This window comes from Marmota monax, unplaced genomic scaffold (assembly GCF_021218885.2).
Source record: "Marmota monax isolate L192 unplaced genomic scaffold, Marmota_monax_Labrador192_F-V1.1 WCK01_AAM20220418_F8-fsc00022, whole genome shotgun sequence".
Taxonomy (NCBI): domain Eukaryota; kingdom Metazoa; phylum Chordata; class Mammalia; order Rodentia; family Sciuridae; genus Marmota; species Marmota monax.
Genome location: NW_026695215.1, coordinates 26,073,195 through 26,090,441, shown reverse-complemented (window position 1 = coordinate 26,090,441; position 17,247 = coordinate 26,073,195). Strand labels below are relative to the sequence as shown.

Below are 17,247 nucleotides of genomic sequence, written 5' to 3'. Positions count from 1 at the left end.
TTTGAGAAATAAAATATTTACTGACTTAAATTCTGCCACAGTCCGGCTGGGCACAATAACCGGGAGGTGACAAGCAACTTGAAGGTTGAAGCGGGAACTCAAGGTAGCGGGCACCCAAGGTAGCAGGAGTCGCTTTATTTCAGTACAGCAGAGGTATATATACCTTACTGATTACACATAGCTTGTCTCAATTAGCATAATCTAGATACAATAGTCAGCCAATAAGGAATCCTCATCATCTTAATGGCTCGGTGGCGTTGCCTCACAAACCACTCCTCCTGGCAAACTGCCAGGTGCCATCTTGACTTGATCGCAGCCCTCAACAAAATTCTGCTTTAGTTATAACACATCATTTGTTTTTTACTTTTCACTCAAATTTTTGTAAGTCCTTGTAGTGTTTTTTTCCCCTTAGTCCTAAAATAGATTCTCCAGAGTTACATATAGGAAGATGTAAATTGGATAATGTAGATTCTTTTAGCTGTAATATAATTAATATTTTTATTATGATCAGAGTTCTCACATCAAAGATACTTGTTAATGGGCTTAGCATTGTGCCAGGTGCTTTGGGGGAATTGGGGAAAAATATGACACAGTCCTTATTAGTGCCCTTCTGAGATATAAAACTCACAGCCACAACAAACACGTAAACAGCAACATCTATCTGGCAGTTTGGAGTGTCTGCAGCATGTTATTTGGCACAAAAAAAATAGGGTGTCTTGCTACTAGATATGTGTTTTGGGCCTCACCTATCTCTTACAAGCTGTCCTGTAAGTATTTGAGAATTCTGTGTATATACCTTTTTTTATTTGTTCTAAAGTGTATAGTTCTTTACAGTTTTCTTTCTGCTTCCTACTTTTCAGTGAGCGGTTTCTGGTGAGACTGAACAAGAATGGTGGGCCAAGAAACCCAGAGAAGATAGACCGAATGTGTGCCCTTTTTACAGTATGTGCAAATTCCCCCCCCCCCCATTTTTTGATATTGACTCTAACTGCTGTATAGCTATTGTCACCTTAGAAATGAGCATTTATTATTTGCTTCACACTGGGGACAATAGAATTTGATTTATGTTTCTGTCCAATTTAATGAAATATTTATAGAAAACCAAAATTATGTGTGGTTTTTAACTGAATTTTTATTAAAGAAATATAATCAAGTACCTTTCACTGGTGCAGATTTTATAAACTACTTCCCACAAAATCTGGTTTAACTCTGTTTTACTATTGTTATCCAAGGCACTGGGAACGTCTCTGATATGTAAGCATAGTTTTCTCTTAAATGTGTCCACTAAATCTGCACTTTAGCAGTCTATAAGTAAGTTCAAATAAAGATAGAAAAACTCAATAGTCCTCTTTCAAATACCAGATGGGAAGTCTTTTTCTGCTGTGATCTGAACATTAGGATTTTTTCTGAATAGCCATGCTGTTGTTCATGGTCTCTGCAATCATGGAGCCATCAACTCAGAGAAGGTTGTGTAATTTGCTTAATGAAAAGTGTTAAACCTCACAATACCACATTGCCTTGTATATTCTTCAAATTGATTCTGATTTATTTTTGTCCCATTAAAAAACTATCCAACTTTGAGTTCACTTGTTTTCTGAAAAAGAAAATAAGACTGTCACAATTTTAAATATGTTTTGACTATTATGGGTTCTTTGATCTGTTTCAGTGATACATCAAAAGATACATCAAAATTCACTGAGCTTAGGAAATGTGATAGTCTCAAATTGTCAATGACCTTGCATGTGGTATGTGATTGATAAGTGATGTCTAAAAGTTTACATTATGCCTCATGAATGCAAATAGTATTTATCTGGGATCTAATGTGTGATTTTCTTTGAAAGCTAAAACTGTATTTGTTCAACTGACTTCAGTTCATTTACTATACCTTAATCTTTCAAAATGTCAAATGATGTTATTATAGAATTAGAAACTACTTTCACAGGAACAGCTTTAACTTTAAATGTTCCAGATACACAAAAATATTTATAAATCTAGCCAAGCTAAAATAATGTTTTGTCCATCTTTGAACTCAGTATTCAAGGCTTAGAAGGTAATGCAAGAAGGAAAAGAGAATGCCTAACCACTAACGTGGTTCTCTGAGACCTTGCTTCTGAAACAGAAGGAGATGAGACACATCTCTCTACAATATTTCAGTAATTTTGGAAGGTGTTTTCAGGTCCTGGTCCTCTAGTATCTAGTAAAATAACAGGAGAAAATGTTGATGCCTTGTTCCTTGGATTTGTGGGAACAGACCTATGTGTATGTGCCATCCTCAAATATGATGAATAGTCCTTGTCACTTGAAAAATGAACTTGATTATGATGACATTTGGATGTAATTGCAGTAAAACAAAATTTTCATTTAGCATTTTAATTATCTGTATGGGCCCAGAGGCCAAAGCTGTAGTTCCAATTTTGTAAATCAAAGATGCATTCAACACTCATGATGTGCTCCTGTTCTGCCACACTGAGAAAGAACAAACCTACTAAGGACTTTCATGTTATATATATATATATATATATATATATATATATATATATATATAAAGTTTGATGAGAACTGTTTTCTTATTATCCAAGACTTGAGTTAATCCTATAAACTAAAGGAGACTTCCAGATTGCTATATGTGCTACAAAGTCTCAATAAATGCAAAAAAAAATGAAGCCACAAGTGGAGTCATGTATGTATGTCAAAATACATTCTACTGTCATGTATAACTAAAATGAACAAATGAAAAATAAAAATGAAAGTAAATGCAGCCACAAAAATAGTTGATGCTAATCTGTTTATCTAACTTAACATCAGGAAAAGGGTGCCAGATTTAGCAGATTTCAGAGCCACATTACATTCACATTATCAGTGGTACAACCCTTTCTCTTTGAAACCTTATTATCTCTGACTGTGTTAGATTTTAGGGTTTCCTGTGAAGAAAGAATTTATTCAAGAGTGTTTCATATTTACATGAATTTCCAATACAATGAGGAATTTGTTGACTTTCATAATAAACAATGGCTGTATGTATGAGTGAGTGAGAGTATATCTATGTGTATTTACTCATTACTAGATATCCAACACCTCACACAGTGTGTGACAAATACTGAGGTCTCAAAAATTATTTTTTACATAAATAAATAAGTAAATATATGCTACTTACTGTTATGTTTGAGTGACCTACTGGAGAATGAACTTGTACTATTTCCCCTGCATTAGTTGGAATCATATTTTGTACATTTATTTATATTTTTCCACATTTCAAAATGAGATTTTAGGTGTTGATTTCTTGGAGTTCTGAAATTATTACTCTAATAACCTATTTCTTATTTTCTGCAGCTTAAATGTGAAAAAAATGGCTATATTTTATATTTGTAAGTCCCATTATCTCTATAGAAAAAGAATAGCTCAGGTATAGGGAAATAAATTAACTAACTTTTCCAAATTTCAAATTGAACATAAATAACTGAGATGTTGGGCCTTGAATCACTGTCCTCACTCATCTCTACCCACTGTGTAGTGGGTCACCAGCTTCCTAGTTACATAGGTTCAGAGAGTATAGTCCAGTGAGCATATCTAATTCCTGCCATGCAGTTAGGATTCAAATCCTACTCATTAGATGATGAGTGCATCATCTCTCTTTCCATCTTGATTTAACAGGTCTTTGTATTTTAACATGAGTAGCCACACTTGGTACTTAGTCTTCAAGAGTATGGTTTTTAAATTTTTTTTATTTGTTTTAATTTGTTATACCTGACAATAGAATGTACTTTTATACATCATATATAATGGAATATAATTTCTCATTCTTCTGGTTATACATGATGTAGAATCCCACCGGTAATATAGTTATATACGTACATAGATTAATGTCTGATTCACTCTACTAATCTTCCTACCCCCATACCCCCTCCCCTCCCCTTCACTCCCCTCTACCTAATCTAAAGTAACTCTGTTCTTCCCTAGCCAACCCTGCCATTGTGAATTGGCATCCACATATCAGAGAAAACATTCAGCTTTTGGTTTTGGGGGGATTGGAATATTTTACTTAGCATGATATTCTCCAGCCTCATTTTATTAAATGTAAGTGCATGGTTGAAGACAGTTATCACAGGGTTATTAAAAACATACTTTTCTTTAAGGCTGAATAATATTCCATCATATATATATATATATATATATATATATATATATATATATATATATATATATATATAAAATCACATTTTTAAATTCATTCACCCGTTGAAGGAACCTAAGTTAGTTCCATAGATTAGCTATTGTGAATTGAGCTGCTCTAAACATTGATGTCACTGCATTACTGCAATATGCTGATTTTAAGTTCTTTGGGTATAAACCAAGAAGAGGGATAGCTGGGTCAAATAGTGATTCTATTCCAAGTTTTCTGAGGAACCTCCATACTGCTTTCCAAAATGATAGCATCAATTTGCATTCCCACCAGCAGTGTACTAGTGTATGTTTTTCTCCACATCCTCACCAACATTAATTGTTGTTTCTTTGCCATTTGATAGTTTGAGTTAACACAACCTAGACTATAATAGAAGAAATCATTTCATTTTGAAATTTATCAAACCTTTCTAGACCTTTCAGTTATAGACATATTTTAATCTCCAAAAGTGTAAAAATGGTAACCTGTTTTTCAATTTCTATTTATTAATTAGTAACCATCTTATTAAGTATCAAAATATAGCACTATTTGGATAGTATTATTTTAAATTCCATTATAAATTAGAGGAATTGCTGGAATGGAGCCTGAAACATCTTTTTTCAATATTAAAAGACAACTTTCATGTAAAAATATATCTTTATGATCCAGAAATATCAATTATGTTAAATTATTTTATAGCCTATTTCATTATGTGTAAACTATTGTAAGAGTGCTGTAACCGTCTAGATTTTAAAGGCGTCACATTTATGTCAAAATTAGTCAAATTTAAAACACTAAACATGAAAAAAAGCTTCACTTTCACCATTTTACATTAGTTTTTAATATCTCCTTTTCTTTCATTTGTTCAAGGTCATTCACCATGGCAGGGCTGGAACAAGGGTAAGGCAAGCAAAGTACAGTATCCTGAGAGTGAACATCTCCTTAAATTTCGCCCCTTAGGGGCCTTGCTTGCTTTACCTTAAAGTTAATCCTCTAACAGAGTATAAAAATTATTTAAAACTAAAGTCACTCCAAATCATGACTGACCCCCTCCATTGTCTTTTTTTAATTGGGATCTGGAACCAATCAAAAGATGAAGTATGAAAAGGAAAGGGAATTAAGGGACTCTTCCCTCATTCATTATCACTGAATCACAGTAATAGCCAGAAGTGAGCAGTGAGTTGATAACCTGATGAAAAATCTGAAATGGAATATATATTAAAGGAAGTTTTATTATTTCAAGTATAATGTACTAAAATATAAATAAGCAAACATTTTATTTTAGAATGTGTTCTGATTATGAATCCTTAATGTGTAAGAATGAGTTTTGTAACTGTGATTTAAAAATTTTCTGATTCTCAGAAAACACTATTTGTTTATTTAAAGGAAACCCTTAGGCCAGGCATAGTGGTGCACACCTGTAACCCCAGCAACTCTGGAGGCTGAGGAAGGAGGATCAAGTTCCAAGCCAGCCTGGGCAACTTAGAGAGACCTTATCTCAAAGTAAAGACTAGAGTTATACTTCAGTGTTAAAGCTGTCCTAGGTTCGATTGAACTGGAAATAATAATAATGGAAGCCCTTAAATTTTTCCAATAAAAACATTTTTAACTTTATAAATTAGCATAAATGATAAATGTCTAAACTTTGAAATGTACATCAAATTGTCAAGGTTTAATTAAAACCAAATTAATCATTCTTTTCAGTGCTAGGGATTGAACTGAAGGCCTTATGCATTCTAAGCAAGCACTCTACCACTGAGCCACATCCCCAGCCCCAAGTGAATCACTTTTAATAGTCCTATGCTCTGATACCAAGCAAGTCAGACAACTCAAATTAATCTCTTTTAAAGGTACCATAGTCAAAGTGTAATAATCATTTGTGGACAATGAAATAGATATAAAATGAGTAGAGAAAAAGCTTTTTGTCACTGATAAGCTTTTGAGGTTTTCCTATTCTTTTCTGCTCTGAACATTTATTCCTTTTGTGACAAAATGTATTTAGGGGATGATAGAAGAAATATGAGGCAAACATCCATGTTTATAGCAACTCAATTCACAATAGATAAACTATTTTAACCAACCTAGAGGCCCTTCAACAGATGAATGAATAAAGAAAATGTGACATATATACCCAATGGAATATTACTCAGCCTTAAAGAAGAATGAAATTAATAAATAAAACTTTATTCATTTTCTGGTAAATGAATAAAGCTGGAGAATATCTTGCTAAGCAAAATAAGCCAATCCCAAAAAGCCAAAGGCCAAATATTTTCTCTGATATGCAGATGCTAACTCACAATAAGAAGGGCTGGCAGGCTAGTGGATAATAGAGGTACTTTAGGGAGAGGGGAGTGAAGGGAGGAAGCAAGTATGGAGGTAGAAAGGTAGAATTAATCAGATATTATTACCCTATGTACATACATTATTACCCTATGTACATATATGACCTCATGACTGGTGGGATTCTATATCATGTACAACCAGAAGAATGAGAAATTATACTCCATTTATGTATGATGTATCCTACTTCATTCTAGTTTCATATATAACTAATTAGAACAAATTTAAAAATAAAAACAAATTTAAAAGTGGAGGAAATGAGGTGAAATCATGAAGATTTCCAAAGTACAACTTTTGTAAATATTTGGGGTTTTTCGGGGGGGGGGGGGACAGTCAAAATGAAAGCTGGAAAATATTATAAATAAAATAAACAACCAAAGCATATAGAATATCCAAACTTTCATAGCACTCTTATAAACACTAAAGTATTGTATATTGTAATCTCCCTCCCCCTACCTATAACATATACTAAAAGCAAAGCACTATGAGGTTTAAAATGAAACTTTATTATTTTCTGAATATTACTTGCCTGAATTTATTTCTTTTTTCTTTCCTTTTCTTAGGATCTGAGCAGCAAAGACATGAAGAGAGACTTACATATTGTTGCCCATGTGATCCGAATAGGTACTGTCCACTTTACCCATTCACATGAGTAAGACTGGCCCTACTTGGAATATGTATATATTCACTAAGCCTAAGTTTTGTCTTCCCAGCTCTTTCCTTTTATTTCAGGTCTCAGGATTAGAATTTGCTTTTTGTTACTGTTGTTATTGTTTGAGTTGTAAGAGGTCAGCTGCTGCAGTAGCTAGGTTTGATATAAATGAATGCATTTTTTCCCACTTGAAACCTTCTCCCTATTTGCTTTTAGATTCAAATTTTTTAATTTTATTTTTTACTGGTGCATTATAATTACATGTAATGGTGGGATTCTTCGCAAACTTTTTATTTTAAGTAGTCTGGTTTGAGACAGTCTCTCAATCACAATATCCTCTCCCTATACCTACCTTCCCCCTCAAAAATGTTACAGAAGTTGCCAGGAGTGCCAACTTAACAGATGGTACATTCCCTTTGCTGTAGTTTGTATCCAAAATTATCTATCTATACCATATTCCACAATATTAGAGTTATTGTCATTACTCCAAAAGAAGGATAGAATTTCATTTCCACTCCAACTGAAATGAAAAAAACTGATTTTCCTTGCTGTTTTATTGTGGGTTTGTCTAAACTTATTTCAAGTTTATGGCATAACTTTTGCAGCTCTAACAAAGTTTCCTTTGTAGTTTGGGTTATAGCATATCATTTTGTACATTTTGTCAAAGGATGTTTTTAGTCCTTTGCCCCCACAAAAAAAAAAAAAAAAAAAAAAAAAAAACCACTATTTTTGTGTAATTACTAAAGCATTTGTTGAGGTACTAGAATTTATAAGTCCTTTTGCCACTGTTGGCACAGTGTTGATAAATAGGAAAAGTAAGCATCCATCCACTTCATAAGAATGTTTCTATTTCCATAGTGGTTCTGGAGCACCTTTGGCAACAAAATTGGGTGGGGGGGAAGAGGAACACGGTCTCCTCCTTATCTGTGCTCACATAGTTTTTAATCAGCAGCAAAAATTATTGAACTTTCTATCCTTAATTTGCCTGTCAAGTTTAAAGTATTAGCTCATTGATTTTTCTAAGAAATTCCTAAGGTCACTCATTTATTCTCATGTGATTAATAAATGGACTGTTGTGTTGATTTCAAGATAGGTGATAAGGATGATTGACACAGTGTGGTGCAGGAAAGGAGCCTTGGTCTATTTGGGTTTTTTTCAACATAAATATCCTTGGATGATTCCCTGCAACCCTTTAGTATTTCAACTTGAAGGATCTCTTAGGTCCCCGTAGCTCTGGCATCCTTGAATGACAATCAGGAGATGATGGAGAGGGGCATGGAGTTCTCAGTGTGACTAGTGCTTTCTGCTCTGCCCAAGGCCGGATGCTCCTGAATGACTCCAAGAAGGGCCCTGCGCATCTGCACTACAGGCGACCATATGGCTGTGCAGTCCTAAGCATCTTGGATGTCCTCCAGTCACTCACAGAATTAAAGGAAGAAAAGGATTTTGTTCTTAAAGTTTACACGTAAGTAATCAATACCAGGAATGTTAATGATTTGCAGCAAAGGACTTCTCAACACTGCCCTAAGAGCAGCTGTTTTCAAGTCTTGTAAATGCAGAATCACCAGGATTTAGGGTAGGGAGGTTTTTTAAATGCAAAGATTTTAATCTACATTTTGGGGTGGGGCCCAGCCATCTTTTTAAATAAGCATCTCAGGTGATTCTGAAACAGCTGAATTTGGAAACTTCTACCTAGAGTGGAATTCTGACTGTACACGTTTCCTGTTCTCTCTACATATTCACTTTCTCTCCAGAATGAATGAACCTTATTATATATATATATATATATATTTTTTTTTTTTTCAGAAGAACTAACAATATAACTTTTCAAATGTCTTGGATATAAAAGAGTCTTCTGCCCTTCAGTTTGTAACTGATCTGGTCAGTGATTCAGATGGCTTTTAAGAATGATCATGGGCCAGTTTGCCCTGTCTTTGAAAAAGAGTCAGTTTTTCTGAGGAGTAGAGATCTTGCTCATTATTTCTGCCACCACACATATCTAAGTCAGATCCAACCAGGCATAGAATTAGTTCTGCCTTATAGAAGCAGTCTGTCTCCTCATGAGTTTTCCACCACCTCACCCCGCTCCTACTCCCCCCAGGAACTCTCACATGCTAGACAGGCACTCTACCACTGAGCTATGTCTCCAGCCCCTTCCTGATCATTCTTGGTTAGCAATAGAAAAAGGAAAGTAAAGAGGAGAAACAGATTCCAGGCATGTAGTCTGCCTTTTGTATTTTTTATTTTATTTTAGAGAGAGAATTTTTTAATATTTATTTTTTAGTTTTCGGCGGACACAAAATCTTTGTTTGTATGTGGTGCTGAGGATCAAACCCGGGCCGCACGCATGCCAGGCGAGCGCACTACCGCTTGAGCCACATCCCCAGCCCAGTCTGCCTTTTTTAAAAAATAGAGATTTAGATACAAATAAGAGTAATTAAAAAAAAGCTCAGTAGTGAGTTTAATGAGTTTTTTAAACAAATATGTTTCTGAGAATTTTTTAAAAGTTTTGTCTTCTTTTTTAGTTTTAGCCTAATATCACTTTTCCATATTAAGACAAATATTGCCAATCACCATGTAAATACATCTTTACCATAATATTGTAGATTTTTCTTCATTGTCTGTTGTTCTGCCCAACTCCAACCTAAAATGATAATTACACTTAAACTGGAACTTTGTATAATCAATCACATTTGATTAATTTCAAAATAAAAGCCAAAAATATCCTCATTACCTATTTTTCCTTCAGCTAAGTTCTGTTCAAAGCTGTATACTTTGTGGGGTGAGGATCTTATTTTGAAATAGCAACATACAAAGAAAAATTTAGCCATTTTTGTCCTGCTTCCATTCGTCAGTCACAGACCTTCTCCATATCCTGAGTTTCTTTATTGGCAGGAGGCAGACCTGCTTCATCATATGCCTTCCTCCCTTTGAAAAGACTAAACAGAAATCTGAAATCATTATTATCATCTCACCCCACTGTATTCCATCTAAGGAAAAGGAGATCTATGGAGAGCACCCCAAACTTGTTTTAATTTTTTTTTTTTTTTTAGTTCTGAAGATCAAACAGAAGATCAAAACATCAAGCACTTGCCTATGCATACCAGGCAAAGTGTTCTACCACTGACCTCCATTCCCAGCCCTAATTTTTAATTTTGAGACAGTCTTGCTAAGATAAACTGCAATTCCCCCTGCCTTGGCTTATCCAGTAGCTGGGCTAAGAATTGTATCTTTTTGAAATATATCAGCTGTTCCTTGCTTCAATGCAAATTCTCATTACAGATGGGGGCTTACACAGCAACCCTTCTGAAGTCATGCTGTCAGGCTTAATTTGCCTAATTGCTTCTAAACAGGTTTCAGTACCAGTGTCTCACTTTGTAAGAAGTAGGATTCATGGATAGCATTTTCTTAGTCCCTCATTCTAAAAGCCAAAGAAAGATATGTCTGTAGAAATAATAGCCTTTAAATTTTTTTCTTTTGAAGAACTATAGAATTGAAATGTAGGATAATTTTTCCACTTGAAAATGTTAACAGATTTTCAAACATACTCCCAAATATATGTTTGTGAAATTGACTTTGTTTACAGTGTGGAATTCTTTTTGGATTAGTAATTTAAATCCATATCAGCACAGTTGAATCCAGCCCTCAGGAGTAGTACTTTCCAATAAATTCCAGGAGATACATTTGTTGACTACATTGAATTTGAAGCTTAAAGGGTTTACTAATTGCTATTGATAATGCTTTAGCCTTTCTTTGACAGGATTTTGCAAGGATAAAAAGCTCTTGTACAGTATCTCAGTTGTCATGTTCTATTTTTTTTTTTCCTTGATCAGAGTCAACCTCAACAAGAGAAGATTCTATCACTACCAAAGCTACTACTCTGCTTTGTAGTGTTGTTAAATATCATATGTGTAGTTGAAAACATCCTTTTAAGAAAATTAAGAAACCGAGGCATGAAAATGAGGTTGCATCCAAATAAGTTAATAAACTTCAAATTTATAATAACCACTATGTGCATTTCTGTCTGATATAGATATCATGATTTTTTTCTTCTTTATTTTATTTTTTAAAATTTATTTATTTATTCTAATTTGTTGTACATAACAGCAGAATGCATTTCAATTAATAGTACACACATAGAGCACAATTTTTCATTTCTCTGGTTGTACACAAAGTAGAGTCACAAAGTAGAGTCACATGTACTTAGGGTAATGATGTCCATCTCATTCCACCACCTTTCCTAGAGAAGATTCTATCACTTCATGCCCCCTGCCTTCCCCTCCCTCCCCTTTTCCTTCTACAAAGTTCCTCTATTACTTCCATGCTCCCCCACCACCCCCATTATGGATCAGCATCCACTTATCAGAGAAAACATTCGAAATTTGGTATTTTGGAATTGGCTTACTTCACTTAGCATGATATTCTCCTACTCCATCCATTTACCTGCACATGTCATGATTTTATTCTCTTTTAATGCAAGTAATATTCCATTGTGCATATATATCACAGTTTCTTTATCCATTCATCTGTTGAAGGACATCTAGGTTGGTTCCACAATTCAGCTATCATGAGTTGTGCAGCTATAAACATTGATGTGGCTATGTCACTGTAGTGTGCTGTTCTTAAGTATATGTTCTTTGGGTATAATCCGTAGAGGGGATAGCTGGGTCAAATGGTGGTTCCATCCCAGGATTTCCAAGGAATCTCCATACTGTTTTCCATTTTGGCTGCACCAATTTGTAGTCCCACCAGCAATGTATGAGTGTGCCTTTCTCCCCACATCCTCACCAGCACTTACTGTTGTTTGGGTTTTTAATAGCTGCCATTCTGACTGGAGTGAGATTAAATCTTAGAATAGTTTTGATTTGCATTTCTGTAATTGCTAGAGATGTTGAACACTTTTTCATATATTTGTTAATTGATTGTGTATCATCTTCTGAGAAGTATCTGTTCAGTTTCTTAGCCCATTTATTGATTGGGTTATTTGTTTGTGTTGTTTTTTTTTTTTTTTTTTTTTGGTGTTTAGTTTTTTGAATTCTTCATATATTCTGAGATTAGTGCTTTATCTGATGTGTGAGTGGTAAAAATTTGCTCCCATTCTGTAGGCTCTCTCTTCACCTCACTGTTTCTTTCACTGAGAAGAAGCTTTCCAGTTTGAATCCATCCATTTATCAATTCTTGATTTAATTTCTTGCACTATAGGAGTCTTATTAAGGAAGTCAGGGCCTAATCCAACATGATGAAGATTTTGGCCTACTTTTTCTTCTATTAGATGCAGGGTTTCTGGTCTAATTTGGGTCCTTGATCCACTTTGATTTGAGATTTGTGCTTAATTTAATTTTGTTGCATATGGATTTCCAGTTTTCCCAGCACCATTTGTTGAAGAGGCTATCTTTCTCCAATGCATGTTTTTGGCGCCTTTGTCTAGTATGAGATAACTGTATTTATGTGGGTTAGTCTCTGTGTCTTCTATTCTGTACCATTGGTCTACCAGTCTATTGTGGTGCCAGTACCATGCTGGTTTTGTTACTATTGCTATGTAGTAATAGTTTAAGGTCTGGTATAGTGATGCCACCTGCTTCACTCTTCCTGCTAAGGATTGCTTTAGCTATTCGGGGTCTCCTTTTTTTACAGATGAATTTCATGATTGCTTTTCTCTTTCTATGAGGAAGGTCATTGGGATTGTGATTGGAATTGCATTAAATCTGTACAGAGCTTTTGGTAGTATGGTCATTTTGACAGTATTAGCTCTGCCTATCCAAGAACAAGGGAGATCTTTCCATCTTCCAAGGTCTTCTTTAATTTCTTCTTTAGCATTCTTTAGTTTTCATTGTAGAGGTCTTTCACCTCTTTTGTTAAGTTGATTCTCAAGTATTTTTTTTTTTGAGGCTCTTGTGAATGGGGTAGTTTCCCTAGTTTCTCTTTCAGAGAATTTGTCACTGAAACGCCTTTTATTTATTGGTGTTGAGTTTATATCCTGCTACATTGCTGAATTCATTTACTAGTTTGAAAAGTTTTCTGGTGGAGTTTTTTGGATTTTCTCAATATAGAATCTTGTCATTGGAAAATAGTGATAGTATGAGTTCTTCTTTTCCTATCCATATCCCTTTAATTTCTTTCATCTGTTTAATTGCTCTGGCTATAGTTTTAAGAATTATGTTAAATAGAAGTGAAGAAAGGGGACATCCCTGTCTTGTTCCACTTTTCAGAGGGAATGCTTTCAGTTTTTTTTTCCATCTAGAATGAGGTTGGCCTTGGGCTTAGCATTTACAATGTTGAGATATGTTCCTACTATCCCTAGTTTTTCTAGGGTTTTTAACATGAAGGGGTACTGTATTTTGTCAAATGCTTTTTCTGCATCCGTTGAGATGACATATGATTTTTATCTTTTAAGTCTGTTGATGTGATGAATTACATTTATTGATTTCTGTATGTTGAACCAACCTTGCATCCCTGGGATGAACACTACTTTATTCTGGTGCTCTATCTTTTTAATATGCTTTTGTATTTGATTTGGTCTGGGGACCTGCACAAGCATAGTGGCCAGGATTCCTACATAGGATCAGCAGTCTGGAGTCCTCTAATAACTCACAGAGAAACAGTATTCCCACTACTTGAATCTGAGGTCACAGAGTGACACAGAATGCAGCCTCCCTCTAGCCCGCCATCTTGGAACTCCTCATATAATTCTTGTTGGCTAGAGGACAAAGGGTCATGAGCAGGAGCAGGATATATTGTCCCTGGAGCTTTGGACAGAAGAGAAGAGTGCCAGGAGCTAAAGTGAACATTGGAGGGAGTAGATATCTATAAATGCATGTGACAACATACAGAATGGTTCTGAATATGTGATAAACACTGTTCAATTTCACAATGAAAAAAGTCCAAGTATACATTTTAGACCAATTTTAATGAAATAATAAATAAACAAATGCTTAAAACATTAAATTTATAATTTTGGTTATGATATATTTTATCATGTTATATAAAATATGTATTATTGTTAAACCACGATCCAAAGAAAAGACCACCGACTCCAATTTTAAATCAAATTAAAGCAAGCTTGTAATTCAGACTATCCAGGACTGTCCCTTTCCCAAAATCCGTGGGATAGAAGACAGTACTCCAACTCTCTAGGAGCAAAGCTTCATAGCACAGAAAGTTGCAAAAGGGGGTGTCTTGAGGACTTAAGGCAGGTAATAGATTAATGGTCTAAATGGTTCAGCACTTAGGGAGTAAATTTAGATCCCAACATTAGAATTTATGAGGCGCCATTAGGGTTTCAGATAGGGTTGTTATCTGGTAAGGGAAAGCCAGGCGTGGGTGAGTTCAAGGCATGGACAGGCATTCCAAGTAAGTTTAAAGCATCAAAATATGGCCAGGCCAAATAGAAATCCTAATATTTTACAGAAAATAGAAATAAATCTTTTATAACTTTTGACAACTGGGTTTGTCATTATAGATTATGTAAACAATCACATACTATGTAAAATTGAGAATTATTTATTCCCCACACTCGCATTTTATGAAAATAATATTCAAATTCATCACATGCAGTCATTCCATTATGTCTGCCTTGTTATTACTAAAGCCACTTTCTGAGTCAACTGGCATTGTTTTCCAAGGCACATTATTTTCAATTTCATAAGGCCAGTTTTGATGCATTACTCTTTGAATTCTTGATGATGCTTTCCCATCAGAAATTCATTTTGAGGTACAACTATTTAGTTGCTTAATAGTTGTTATTTTCATTTGTTACAATAAATCCATGTATGTGAACTCACTTTTCTGCTTTTATGGTGATTCTTAAAATAACCTTCAGTACTTCTATTTGGTATTCATATCCCAGGCATGATTACTAATTCTGCATAACTTTGCTCTTTTTAAAAAATTTTAAGCCAGTTCTGTTGGGTAACATTATAAGCATTAATCGAGGTTATTTCAGACTAATGTAACTTACCCAAATAGTATCATAATGTTTACAATGAAAGGACTCAGTGAATGCCTGCTATAGTTTGGATCTGGATGTCCCCCAAAGGCTCACATATTAAAGACTTTATCCTCAGATTGATTCTGTTGGGCCAACTTTAGTAGAGGTGGGGCCTATTGGTCATGCCTCAATGACCAATAGGCCCCACTTCTTAAAGCTGGGACCCTGACTTTTCTTCTTTCTTTTTTTTCACTTCCTGGACATGAAACAAGTGATTCTGCTCCATTGTGGACTGAGCTCTATAGTGTACTGCCTCACTGCCTCACTCAAAGCAACAAGGCTGTAATTGGCTGAAACCTCTAAAACTGTGAACCAAAATAATCCTTTTTCTTTTTATGAGATTTTTTTATAGTAATACACAGCTAAGATGTGTCCCATAACATGAAAGAGTTTAGTAATGGAAATATCCGGTGGCAGCCTCTTCTCTGAGTGATGACTGACAGAAACTCTCCTAATATGTAGTGTAGACACTAGGCCTACAAGCATTTTCTCAGAACACTGTTTTTGAGTTCTGTGATTCATAATTAACATATCCATGAAACTACTTTAAATTGAAGGTCCTTATTTAGAAACCATTTTTAGATGGAAGCTTCTTCTTAAATGTGTAAAGATCCATTGGGCCACTCTCTTTTTTCCTTCAAGCCTTATTAAAGAGTAATTGACAAATATGATAATTTGATGTACATATGCATTACCAAACTATTACCACAAACAAGCTAATTAACATATTCATCACCTCACATAATTACCCTTTTTTTGTGTGTGGAGAGAATGCTTAAGATCTACTATCTCAGCAGATTTCAAGATGCAATTCAGTATTGTTAAACATAGCCATCATGTTATATGTTATATCCCCAGAAATTATTTATCTTTTAAAAAATATATGTTTATTTTTTAGTTTTAGGTGGACATAATATCTTTATTTTATATTTATGTGGTGCTGAGGATTGAACCCAGTGCCCATACTAGGCAAGCACTCACCACTGAGTCACAACCCCAGCCCCAAGTTATTTATCTTTTAACTGAAAGTTTGTATCTGTTGATCAACATGTTCCCATTTGCTCCTTTTTTCCACACTCCCTGTCCTGGCAACAACCATTCTACTTGCTTCTATGAATTTGACATTTTTTTTGACTCCACAAAGAAGTGACATCATCCAACATTTGTCTTTTAAATCTGGCTTATTTTATTAATGTCCCCTGGATTCATCCATGTTGTCACAAATGGCAGAATTTTCTAGTTTATTATGACTGGATAATATAATATTTTGTGTGTGTGCATTTGTGTGTTTGTGTAGGTAAAATTTTGTTTGTCCATTCATCTATCAATGGACAGTTAGGACGTTTCTATGTCTTGGTTAGTATGAATAATGTTGCAGTGAACATAAGAATACAGATCTCTTCAAGATATTAATATCAGTTTATTTGGATATAAATTCCAAAGTATGCTTGCTGGATCATACAGTAACTCTATTTTTTAATGTTTGAGGAACCTCTGAAATGTTTTCCATAGTAGCCATACCAATTAATATTCCCAACAGTTCAAAGGTTCCCTTTTCTCCACATTCTTACCAACACTTGTTATTTCTTGTCTTTTGATTATAGACCTCTTAACAGGTATGAAGTGATTCCTCATTGTGGTTTTGATTTGCATTTCCATAATGATTAGTGATGTGAGCACCTTTTCATACACCTGTTGGCTATTTGGGTATTTTCTCTGGAAATATATCCATTAGGATTCTTTATTCCCTAATTTTAATAATGATGATAATTTTGCTGTTGAGTTGTATGAGTTCCTATATATTTGGATATTAACTGCTTATTAAATATATGGTTTGCAGATATTTTCTCACAATCCATAGGTTGACTTTTTATTATGTTGATTATTTCTTTTGCGGTGTAGATGATTTTCAGTTTGATAAAATTTATTTTTGCTTTTATTGTCTGTGCATTTGAGTTTGCTCCAAAAACTAATTGCCAAGACTAATGTCAAAAAGCTTTACCCCTGTTTTCACCTAGGTTTCAAGTCGTACATTTAATTATTTTTAAAAATATATTTTTTTAGTTGTAGGTGGACACAATACCTTTATTTTGTTTATTTACATGTGGT

At 34.5% G+C, this 17,247-nt stretch overlaps 1 protein-coding gene across 8 annotated transcripts in view; it reads left to right on the top strand.

The window, feature by feature from the left end:
- The window catches only part of Dock3 (dedicator of cytokinesis 3), a 680,226-nt gene that overhangs the window by 475,171 nt on the left and 187,808 nt on the right, over nucleotides 1-17,247 (top strand). For all 8 annotated transcript variants that reach the window (XM_058574833.1, XM_058574836.1, XM_058574835.1 and 5 more), the window contains exons 10-12: nucleotides 861-942; nucleotides 7,063-7,123; nucleotides 8,469-8,616. In XM_058574833.1, coding sequence (XP_058430816.1) covers nucleotides 861-942; nucleotides 7,063-7,123; nucleotides 8,469-8,616 — 291 coding nt within the window. The remainder of the gene's footprint in view (nucleotides 1-860; nucleotides 943-7,062; nucleotides 7,124-8,468; nucleotides 8,617-17,247) is intronic.